Source organism: Uranotaenia lowii, chromosome 3, assembly GCF_029784155.1.
Source record: "Uranotaenia lowii strain MFRU-FL chromosome 3, ASM2978415v1, whole genome shotgun sequence".
In the NCBI taxonomy this organism is placed as follows: Eukaryota; Metazoa; Arthropoda; class Insecta; order Diptera; family Culicidae; genus Uranotaenia; species Uranotaenia lowii.
The window spans coordinates 197723176-197735998 of NC_073693.1; the positions used below are offsets into that span (position 1 = coordinate 197723176).

The window sequence follows — 12823 nt, forward strand, 5'->3', positions numbered from 1 at the left end:
CAAGCGAGTAGAAAAAACGACTCAGGCCGGCCAAAATCAAACGACTCCAGCAAGCCAGAAAAACCTTGAGTCAAAATCTAAAAAAAATCAAGCTAGCCGAAAAGAATCGGAGTCAAAACAAAAATACTCAAGCGAGTCAAAAAAAATACTCAAGCGAGTCAAAATAAAATACTCAAGCGAGTCAAAACCAAGAGACTCTTCCCGACTCAAGGATTTAAAATCAGCCTACCTGTGAGCGGATTTTATTTTTACTCTACGGATTTTTTTCCCATCAGACTCAGGCTCCTTGCGAGTCTGCTAAACTCACCACTCGGTTGAGTAGGGAGTTGATCTTGAGCAAGAGAGTCTAGAGTGGTGATTTTATTTGACTCGGCTCTGTCCGGGTTAGCTTGAGCGGATTCTCTACCCAACTCAGGCAGCATAAGGATGGAGTCAAAGAAAAACTCGGCTCGGGCAAAAAAAATCAAAATTTGCAAGCTTGGTCATAGGCATTCTGCCACCGATCAATCACAAAAGAAACGCACGACAGTGGCTTCCCGGCGTTTGGCCTCCTTTCAAGGTATTCATTTGTCTTGCGATGGAAACGGGAAAGGGAACGGGAGTGGAGGAAACGGGAAACCCATTGAATGAGAACTGTGCTTTGCTTACTGCCTGCTATTACATACACACGCTACATATACACAGCTGCCAAAGCTGGGCAACTTGGCCGATGGTTGTTTGCCGGTGAATTGAAGGAATGTTTTTGTTGTTGCTTTTGCTACATACACACGCACAGTGCTCGGTTCGCCGGCTGCCTGGTGTTGGCCGGTATTTATTTCCATCCTTCTTCGTCTTGTGATGCGATAGGGAGGGACGTGAAAGCGTTTTTATTTTGTTTCTTTCAGACATACGCAATTCGGTTAACTTGGGAGATTAAGGCTGATGTCATGCTGAAACAACTAGCAACGCAACGCAACGCAACGTTCCAACAAGATTGCGTTGCATTGCATTGGTATGTCATGCTGGCGCGACCTGTCACTTTGAAATTCCCTACAAATCATCTCTTCTCTACATTTGATAATGCTTTGAATCGTCTCCTTTCTTTCCGGAGCCATCAAAAACTCATCAAATCACGACCCGGATTGCAAGAATGCCGGAATTTGAACCGACAAAATTCCTTGTTTTTTTGCCGGAACTAAGAATTCATGAAAATTTTCTCGCCGATTAAGATAGTTTTTAGTTTATTATCACAAGTTCGGACAGATCTTCGTACTATTGTGCTTAAAACCCGGAATCACTGCTTCAAATCGAGAAAAAACAATGTTCCTATTGGATTTCCTACTAGTCGCGCTACTAAACACATTGGCATCAGATTGGTCGCGCTACACAAAGCGACCAGTATGACAGGTCTGCGCGATTTCCATGGGGATCAAATGAGAGCTGGTTAGTCGTGTGAACGTTGCGTTGTAGGTCGCGTTGCTAGTTGCTTCAGCATGACATCAGCCTAATGCCGGTGGGAGCAAATCGAATCAGCACCAATCGCGTTATCTTCTTGTACCAATGATGCTATGTAATTGACTACACGCCATTGGCACAGAGGCTGAATTTTGGGTGTAGTATTTTAAAAATCTAAAGATGTCAAAATGTGACAAATTACGTCTACTTTTCAATTCACTTTTTCAAAATTTTCTACTGTAACAGGAACAGCTTTGGCAGTTGATTGATTGAAAAGTACGGGTTTTACACAACTTTTTTACATTTTTTGTGGCCATGATGTTAGAAAATTTTTAAAAAATTTTTCCATATGTGCAACATATAGCTTCTAATTTCAGCTTTCTAAGGCACTAAGTGAAATTTTTTTCGAGCACTTAATAACTGATTTACAACCTTTTTCCTGAAGCATGTTTTTTCATAAAATTTTTCTTGTACTGCAAATAACTTTAAAGTTATTGATTGTAGCTGGAAATTGTCTGTGAAAAATATTTGAGTCAAATTATAAGCTTTTCAAAATTATAAATTTGATAGAAATCGGTTGAGAAACAAGGGAGTTTTAGCGAAAACGGTGTTTGCCGTCATTTGACCGCTCGCGGTATGAATAGGTATATACAAAGTGTCGGTATGTTTAGTGTTAATATTGATTTTATCTGTCAATTTTGAAAGTCAGTAAAATCTGGGCACTCTCAGCAAAAATCTGGGCAAAATCTGTTTCTGACCAATATCTGGACGAAGGGTCAAAAGTCTTGGTTTTACAGACAAATCTGGGCACCTGGCAACCCAGCCGATAACATATATGACGACATGTCATATATATATAACACATATGACATGCATGAAGCTTAAAACTGGTATCTTTCAGTTAAGTTATTTTAGTAGTAAAACTTCATACATACAATTGAAACTATATGTCCATGATAGTCCATGAAAACATCCAAGAAATAACCCAAAAAGTACCATTAAAGTTCAAAATAGTGACTTGAAACCAGCAATGAACTTGTGTAGTTTTACAGTTGTCACAACTCTCTTATACAAAATTGGTCTCAAAATTCGCTTCGAACAAAGTTATACGAATTTTTCATTTTTTGAGGTTAGTTTTTGCAAAAATGTTTTTGAAACATGTTGTTTTAAAAGAGCTCTGACGTCTTCAACAAAGTTTTTTAAAATGTGATGATCTACAACTTTTTCGAAGACGTCATAGTGATAAAATGATAAATACAAAAAAAAATAGAAAAATTATCTCACTTATGAGCTACTTAATCAGGAAAAAAATTACAATAAAATATGCGCATTTTAAAATGATGGAACATTGTAGAACATATCATAAGGTTTTTTTTGACATTTAAGCCTTCAAAAAGCCCTCGATCTGCACGTTTTTCGAGTTTTAAACCACTGTTCGCGTTTTATGAATAATAGTTATTAATTTTAACAAATAAATGGAACCAAATATTTAAGTTATGGGTTCGTGCAATAGATTTGTTATTTTTAATTCAACTGATCCAACATCAACTGGGAACTTAATTCGGAATGTCTTAGGTAAATTAGAAAGAAATCATAGTTTCAGTTAATGTTCACAATATCCCTCTGTTTATTTACTTTTATTTCTGATTTCTTACACATATCAATGCTTAATATTCGGTAGTATATCGTAATATGTATATATTGTGTTATAATATATTAAACAATCTTACTTTCAGTTTATTCATTAAATATAGGATAGATTCTTTATTTTTTTAACTCTTATTCTGTCGTTTTCTGCGGATGCAGCTTTGAAAGATATTACGAACGGAAAAAAGAAGAGTATGCGAATACTTCAAACAGGCGTTTGAAAGAGTGGTGAAGTACGTACGGCTGGTGTTGCTTTTTCTTTAAATATCTTTTCGACTATTTTCTAAAGTGTTTTTTTTGTTTTCTCGACGCTATTCTTGGATTTGCAACTATTTTGCATGCATCGTTATCCGGAATGCTCGGAACGCGTTCAAACATAAAATGGAATGGTCAAATAAGGTTGTTAAGGTGGAATCGCCGAGAGACAACACGCGTTTCTGTACGATTTTATCAACGGTTGACATTTGTGATTTATAATTTTCCTGTAACAAAACCAAAAAAGTGCAAATACGTCTCATCACTAACGCGGATCGGACAACCGTTGACAGTTTCGCTGTTGATTACGGATAATTTTGTTTTTGTTTTACTTTCTTTTTTACAGCAAACAGGAATCGTTTGGGAAAATTCGACTTGACTAATGGTTTTTCTTCTTGTCTGTCACTTGTTATGAGTTTTCTTTGTTGTTATTGTTGGAATCTAAAACTGTGCGATGTGAAAATGTCTTTGTTTCCGTTATATTGGTATCAGTGTTTATTCTTTGTTTGTCTTAAATCGTAAGCTTGAGAGTTTGTGTGTAATCAATATTTTTTTACTAATTGAATCTGTTATACATATTTTTGAAAAAAGATAAAATTTTATAAGTCTGGAAGATTGTGTTGAGTTCGCTTTTTTATTCAGAGATAAAGTAAAAAGAAACGAGTGTTGCACTAAGTCTGTTTGCAGCTTTTTGTTAAGTTAAAGTTAAAACGTTAAAAATTCATCCTAATTGAACTGATTTCATTCGTTTGGTTTGGTTGTGTTTGTCTTCGATGATTGACCTATAATCGACGTAGCGTCACGTGACGGTGAGTGAATTTTCCACGGCTTTGTAGTGAGACATCACCATTTCAACGACCAATTTTCATTTTCTTTCCTTTTTCATAATTTCTCAAAACACATACCCAACCGCCGATAACAGGTGTATCGCCGAGGATTCTTTTTTGTCTCAATCGTGTTCTCAGTAACATTCAAATGATCTTCAACTGGGTTTCCGTTTTTATGGAGAGTCGCTCGTAATAAAACAATATTTAATACGAAAAGATTTGCTGCTCTGAGTTGTTAGGGTTCGTGCCGATAACAATATGAATCTAGTTGATTTGTGACAATTCGGCCTTCGCACTTGTTTGGGGTTATATAATTTCGTTCGATATCGTAGTGAGTAAAGATTGGATAACTTTTTTCCATTTGAAGTAGATTTTAGCTCAGAGGTGTATTCCTTCAGAGGTATTACATTTCTTAGACAACTAAATTGCTTCCAAGGTAGTGGATGCGATTCAAATAGGAATTTGTTTTTACTTTTTTTTTCTATTTTTATGCTCATATACCTGGCGAAATGCTGCCTTGTCACAATCAAAACTTGTTAAAAACGGTGACAGTGCTAGAAAGGAGTTATGGGATGTTTAGCTGTGATTTTTCTCTGCCCTACCTGTCGGTATCAAATGGTATATTTCGAAATTTGAAAAATTTCTTAAATGTAATGGCTCCTGAAGATAAAGTTCGTTGGATGTAAATCATCCGAATAACGCTTCGATTGTGTTAGTGTTTCGTTCACAGCCGAGCGATTGATAATGCCTTCGTCAGTTGTGTTGTACGATACATTTCGCTCTGTTGCTCAATAAGATAAAATCGTATTGAAGACAGGCTCAATTTATGTAATGGTTTACCAAATCAAATTGAATGGAAAAAATTGATATTAGAAAATGAACGAAACCCCGTACCAAACAGCTGGAATAGTAATCGAAATTTTTTTGAAGATAGTTTTACAATCCTGTTCGGCATACATCGATTGCGATAGAAAACGATATGCAACGTACGATAACCCCAAGAAAACCATTTTATTTTTCAATAAGTTAAAATAACTCAACCTACAACAAATTATACGATGATAAATTAGTTTATATACACCTAGAATGCAGCATTTCTTCACATTACGAAACAACTGTACGAGGGACACTCACGATTTATTTGAGGTCGGGTTCGTCGTCTAGCAGCTCGTCAACATCTTTCTCCCAGTTCGAATTTCGGCCGCTTCCGTCGTTGACCACCTCGTAGTCTTGCAGTTCGGCTTCCAGATCCTTTTCCCATTGCTCTTCTAGTGTTGTTTGCGGTTGTGGTTTTTTTTTTGCACGATGTAGCCACCCCGTTTTGAGGGTTAAATATTCACATTCAGATCGATGGGGAGATGTGTTGGGAATTTGGTGTTCAATTACCAATTCGTTGAAGTGTGTTATTCATCAATGTCGAAAATAAAATCGGAAGTTAGATCAATTGAAAATAAAACAAATGGAGCAATTATTTGAATAAAGAGAAAAACAAATTCAAGAAACAACGGAAAATCTTACACATTCGCGATTCTGATAGATCCATAATAATTCTCTAGAGATTGTTTCTTACTGTGGCTATAAAGCACTGTCCTGCTATTAAGCATCCGTTATTTTGGTGATCTATTTTATTGTACTATTTATAATCTAATCATATCTACCAAAAACATAATGATCGTTCATATTTGCCCTTGAAGTCCCAAGGAAATGTATATTCAACTAACGAAATGTGGAAAGGATTCCGTTTTGGGGAAACTCGACCAGTCCCTCGATTGGTGATGGCTGTAGTCCTGTTCCATTTACACGAAACCATCCCACGTCTTGTCACAAATCAATCAAACAAACACAGGGGAAGTTTGCAACACGAATAATTTGGTTAAAATCGCATCCCTAACACAGGCGAGAAATCATTTTGTATAGAATTGATTAATTGTCCCTAATGCCACGTTGTGTCGTTATGTTTTTCGCACAAATTGCAGCTGATATTTACAACTTATTTGTTTTGTTTTTGGGGATGATTTTTTTTTATCATAACCTTCTTATTCGGATCCGTGTATGAGTCAATTGTTTTCGCATTCTCACCAGTTCGTTTATGTTTTCCGCAATATATCCATTTGTAGTTTAATTAAAATAAGAATCCATTTTGCTATACCATCACTTGCAATCGGCCCGTCAATATGTTCCTTTCATTGTGGTTTTCAATGTTACTTAATCACAGCTTATTTTAATTGCCTTAAAATTTATTTTCTATACAGATATTATTGCATCATACAACTTTTTTTTTGCTAGAACAGTATTGGTAATAGTAAAACTGGAGTTGAGTTCTAAAATGCTGGACAAAGAGTGGTAACAACAATAATAAACTGCACACAACGAAAACATTGAACACATACAAGTTTGGATGCGCTAATCTGGTTGTGATGTTACCGTAATAGGTTTCCTCAAAGTGTAAAACCAATGGCGAAATCTAAGAGAAACCAATTGTGGGTGCTAGAAGCAGTTGCTTTTTTTGCTGTTATTTAACAAACGGAGGATAAAAACCTAACATGGCTAAATATTATTCGTTCGTTTTCTGCACGATTCGTTATGGAATTCTGGCTAACACGTTACATATCCCGTTCGCAATTTGGTTTTAATCCGTCACTCTGATCTTCCAAGTACGGTGGATTCGGCGTGTGTGTTACATGTTTTTTTTTTATTTCTTCCGGTCGCATTTTCCTTCTTTAATATTACACTTTGATTTCTCTTGATTTTCAACGATGTTAGTTTGTATTGTCATTTCTCTTAAATTTTAGCTTAATGTCTTCCTCTTTTGTTAATTGAGTTGTAACGAATTAAATATATCTTTCTTTAAATAAGTACATTCACCATATTCATTTTGTGTTTTTGTATTTCTCTTGATTTTATTTTCTTGTTTACTTGCAACGCCCTACCTCTTGGAATAATTGGTTAGCTTTTTTTTATTTTATTTTAAGTTTTTTATGTTTGTTTGAATGACCTCGTGTATATGCTACTTTGTCTTTCAAAGATGTATAGATTTAACGAAATGCACAACATTGAAAAAATCTGTTTTGTTTTATTTTAAATTTTCATTCCCTCGTGTTCCATTTCAGAGTTAATAAGTAATAATATATGAATACTGCTATTTTTTTGCTGCTGTTATGATAATCTTTCGTTTAATTTCAACGCGAAAATGTTCGTATATACAGAGAGTTCCATTTTTGTTTCTTCAAATACAGAGATTCTGCAAGTTAATTGTCTGCGTGTGATTTGTGTGTATGTGTTAATGTGTTTTGTATGTTTCTTTGTTTTTCTCGTAGGTGATTAGGTTGCACAATAGTTGATGTTCACCAAATGGTTGACGTTCAAATCACAAGATGGCATCGTTGTGGGTTCGAATAGAGAAGTTGAGTAATGATAACTTTCAATTAGATCAATACTCAACATACCGAAAATGAATGGAAACTCAACCCAGGCTGATTTTTTTTTAAATACGCTGGAACATTCCAGAGAACACTCGGAAAAGAAACGAAAGCAACTCATAGTGAATTTCTCGGCCTCGGTGGGTTGTGAGTTGTACTTAACGAATTACGCGACTATACATTTTTATGTTTGTTTGTTCGTGTGGTTCTTAACAGTTTGCAAGTGGCGCTCAATTCGCAGATGTGGTTGTTTACTTTTTTTTCATGTGTATGTAGAACTAGGAAGAATATTCATCTTTCGAAACCACAGCCGTTGCAGAGTTCAATTTTATATTCTCAAAGTGGTGTGTGTTAGCTTAAGTTGGGTTGATGTTATCCGATATTTTTCATTTAATTTGGGGGATTATCATTTACTTTGAGGTTACGAGAAAAATCACATCAAGACAGAAAAGTACACTTACTGCGTTGAATAGTCGATTATTTGCAATGTTCTTGAAGTGGAACTAAGGTAGATTATTTCTTTAAAACCACCAACCATGGTCAAGTGATAACAATTTCTATATGCTTGCAAAATCAACGTTAGTTAAAATTGATAGTTAAATGTAATACATAATCTAAACATGATTGGAGTACATTCTTAATTGAACTTAACGTTTCCTGCTTGTATTAGTACTAATAATTTCAGAAATCCTTCTAGCGTTGGTAATGATGAGGTGAGAAAGCATTGAAGACTTCTGCTTTTGTCTTTTTGTTGTTGTTGTTAAACTCTTTTACGAACAATGTTGAGATGTATCTTCGTATTACGGAGTTGTTATTAATTTATTATTTTACTCATACAGATTTGTAACACGCGTATGTTTCGTTACTTTTTGATACGGTCATTAGTGCTTGATAAGCCGTTAACATTGTAACTACGTCTTTAGGCTGTTTGAATGTTGGCAAAAAGGAGAGGATAAAAAGAATTAGTTACGCCACCCTTGACAGAAAAATTCTACAAATACAATCAATACTGATGATTTCAGAATCTATAACTATGAAACACAGCATAAATGGAAATGATACAAAGTGATCGAAATATTCAATGGTGGTTACGGGAAACTAGTGATCTTTGATACAACCGATTATATGTAGCACCAAAACAGTGTTGCCAGATTGACTTCCCATACTTGCTTAACTCATGACACCGGGATAGTCTAATTAAAAATATCAAACAGCCTAAAGCTATCGTGGTTATAATTTGGCAGATAGTACTTTTTTGACAACGAAATGCAAAATAAAACTACATCATAGCCACAGTAAGTTAATCTGGCAACTCTATTTGCGATGAATCAGTGGAATATGGTAAGCCTAGCAGTGAGATCATTTGCGGCACATTTGAAAGCAGGTAAATTGTAAATCAAACATAATTGAGTTTATCTGATAAATTAGAAGGAAATTAATAACTCAACAAGGTATACAAAGGTTTTTACAAGCGCAATGGCATGATTCGTAATCAGCTCAAAAATGTGTTGCGAAGGATTATTGCGACAGTGTTAACATGATGCAATGTCTGAGTCAGTAAACTGAGTGTTAAATCAATGCTTCATATACTATTTCAATGGAATTTTTTTTATATAAAATTGGGCGTTTCCTTAAATTCATTGAATAAATTATATCGAAAGCCGATGGTTTTAGTTCATTCAAAAATCTTTTTTAGGAAGTAGATACTAAAATTTATCAGAATGTAACAGGTTAAATGAATTTGATAGATTTGTTTGAACAATTTACGGAATTGGATTTCTTGAAAAACATGCTTTACTGGAAAAAAATCTTAAAGGAAAGGTAATTTAAACATTTTTATGCGAAATAATCGAGGCTTCGTAATAAATATTGAACGAAACCTTTTAAAAAATATATCAAAAATGCTTTTTTTTTTAATTTACGAAAAAAAAACTTAAAGGTGTATCATTACTAAATTATTTCAGAGTGTGTAAAGGGTGATACGGTCAAAATTTGGTCAATATCAACTTGACGTATTTTTTTTCAATTTTGCATTTAAAAAACCTGAACACCTCTCATTTTGAAGGTGTGTGTGTGTGTATAGAATGTTGCTCCTATTTTGATTTTGGAATTCACTCTTCAGTTTTCAAAATGCCGTCCAAGGAAGAAGAGCTGCGTATCAAAATTTTGCTCGCGCATCGCGAAAATCCGAGCTACTCGCACGCAAAGCTGGCAAAATCGCTAAAAAAATCAACCGTTACAAAAGTAATTAAAGTGTTTGGGGAACGTTTGTCGACAGCCAGGAAGTCTGGATCGGGGGTAAATCGAAAACCGGAAGCCGCTGAGACGACAAAGAGAGTTGACGGTAGTTTCAAGCGAAACCCTAACATCTCTCTCCGAGATGCCGCAAATAAAGTCTGTTCCACATAGAATCTGGTCGCATCTTTTTATTTACTGCAGCGCCCCTAGTTGTCACATCACGAATCTATTGACAGTGTTTTGATCCGGATGGTTTGTTTACTTAGTGGTGAAAATTTCATCAAGATTGAGCAGTCAGTCAAAAGTTATCGACGCTGGAACGCGAAAGGCGATTGAAAATTCTGAACACTCACGTAGAGAAACCGACGTGGTCAGGGGTAAAGATCGCGAAATTCCTGAAATATCCAAAATTGACTGTAAATTCGGTGCTGCAGCGTTACCGGGAGACCCTTACGGTGGATCGAGCAAAACAAACCAGGCGTAAAAGTGGAACATATGAGTGGAAGCTGCGAGCTAAGGTAATTCGATCAGTTCACAATAATCCTGGAATCTCCTTTCGTGATTTGGCGAAAAAGTTCAAGACGAACCACAGTACAGCTCGACGAATTTGTTGCGAGAAGGCTTGCGGTCGTATCATGCAAGCAAACACCAGGGCAATGAAGTTGTACGAGAAAGTGTTGACCAAGTACAACGGATGCATTTTGATGGACGACGAAACTTACGTCAAAATGGATTTTGGACAAATTCCCGGTAACAAATTTTACCTTGCGAAGCGTAAAGGGAATTGTACGGAAACAACCCTAGATACGCCAGCGATATCAGCCCACCAATGCCTCCTCCCAACTATACGGTGGGCCATTGGGAGATTGTGAGAGTTTTCCCGCGATCGTCAACAACAATCGAGCGATAGGCGATCTTCTCCACAAAGATCATAAACTCACCACAGCCGAGCAGCTCATTGGTAGCCAATGATCGTCAATCCAGTTCGTTCTGAGTCACCGTCAGATTAGGTCGGGAGAACATTTTGCACGCCCATATATTTGCACGTCCCAAAACCTATTATTATATTTAGTAAAAAGTTAAAGTTAAGTCGAAATAGAATTGTTAAGTTGAACCAGTCGCGTGTGCTCTATTGTGTTCATACCCTGAATACCCGGAAACCCACAATCCAGAAACCACGGTGAACTAAAGCATTATCCGACAACCAACAAAAGCCGATAACCAGCTGGGAACCCCACCAACCTTACCCCCCTCGATGTTGGAACAAGGGTCGGTAGCAGAGCAATCGAAGCTAGCAGGTAAACGTGCCGACCAAAGGTCGTTGACCCCCAACATTTTGGTCCTTCGAACCGGATTTGGAACCAGTTTCGGAGTAATCTGGGACGGCGTCAATAACCATTTCGCCATCGCCGATCGCCATCGCAATTAAATCGCTGAACCCAAGCCTGGTTCGCCATCGCGATCGGAATCAAGCTAACAATACCAACTTTGCACGCGCGCTATTGTTAGGCTTGGCTTGGTGCATCAGATCAAACAATTGCTGCCGTTTGGAATCAACTGCATGAAACATTCTGAAGGCAACAAGTTTCATCTCCACGACTGGTGACTTAACTACAATTCTGGTGCCAACGGATTTGGTCGTTGGTTTGGACCTCGGTGACTAGATAGAACTCAGCTCTCGTTCGGATTGACCGTTGGCAGGCAGAATCGATTGGCGGCGATAGGAACATCGTTGTCGGCCAGTATTAATCCAGTTCACGGACGGTGATTGGAACGTCATCGTCATTATCCTCATCGGTTGCTGCTCGTACGAGGCGATAGGTTTCGCCACCCGCTTGGTCAATGGTCAACACGCATCGGTAGATGTCAGTGGCGCTCAACTTGGATTACCTGGAAGTCCTTTGAACTTAACGTAAGTTTAAAAAATCGAAAAAATGTTGATTTTTGTTTTTGGAAAATATATTTCTAACGGTAACTAATCCTCTTCAACCCAAACACAATTACCTGAGCCCTGGCGTCATTGGACAAGAGGTCTATGACTCAAGGTTTTTTTTGTCTGTCGAATTATTTGGTCAGTTACAGGTGCGATTGCCTTGGAAATCCTCTGTGAGTTGGTGATTTTGGTCAGCTTGTGTCGGACTTTGTCATCTGGTTTGGTTAACCCGAAGGTTGAAAATAAACTTGCATTTTGGATCTTGATGAAAGCTCACCGTGCCACAGTGTAGCTTTGTAATTCTGTGTTAATATTGCGGAGTGCTACGATTGGTATTCTGATTTGATTATCATTTTGGATTTGGCTATCGATTCTTGGATTAAAATAATCATATCGGATTAACCGGATAATGGAAAAACTGTAAGTGTTGAACTTGATCACGTTAACTTTCGAGTTTGTCTGAATTCAATGTAAACCCTACCGGTTTTTTGAGTCTGGATTGTGTCAGATTGGTGCGTTACCAAATAAACAAGTTTCGAGAAAAACGGAAATTGAAATTGATTATAAGTTGAATCAGATTGAATTCGTCAGACTGTGTCGGAGGTTCTATCAGCTTTGGGCTGGTTGTGATAAAAAAAATATACGAATTTTTAATTGTCAGATTGTGTCAGAGATTTTTATCAGCTTTGGGCTGGTTTACCGTCAGTAACACTTTGTGTTTGTCAGTTTTTGTTGGAATTTATTAGATTCTGATTAACTATGCCTGTCACGAAGAAGGTGACATCTGCAGCTGCAACAACTGCTGCTGCGCCGTCCTTAAAGCTATTAAATGTTAAATTTAGACAGATTCAAATTTCGGCGGGAGACATTTGGCGTTTTGTCGATAATTTTCAAGATGAATGTTCTACTTCTGAAATTGAGGTCCGCCTGGAGGAGTTAGACAGTTTATGGGAACGGTTTAACGATGCTTTAGTAGACATTCAATCGCACGAAGACTTTGATGAGTTTGAAAATACCTGTGAAAAAGATAGGCTTCTTTACAGTGAGCAATATTATCACGCAAAATCGTT

At 36.9% G+C, this 12823-nt stretch overlaps 1 protein-coding gene across 8 annotated transcripts in view; it reads right to left on the bottom strand.

Moving 5' to 3' along the window:
• Positions 1-3031: 3031 nt before the first annotated feature.
• The window catches only part of LOC129755214 (synapse-associated protein of 47 kDa), an 87936-nt gene continuing 78144 nt past the window's right edge, over positions 3032-12823 (bottom strand). For 7 of the 8 annotated variants that reach the window (XM_055751594.1, XM_055751591.1, XM_055751593.1 and 4 more), the window contains one exon: positions 3032-5431. In XM_055751594.1, coding sequence (XP_055607569.1) covers positions 5301-5431 — 131 coding nt within the window. In that variant the 3' untranslated portion in view covers positions 3032-5300. Of the gene's footprint in view, positions 5432-6809; positions 8507-12823 lie in introns of those variants that run through there. The other variant, XM_055751598.1, reaches the window with a different exon arrangement.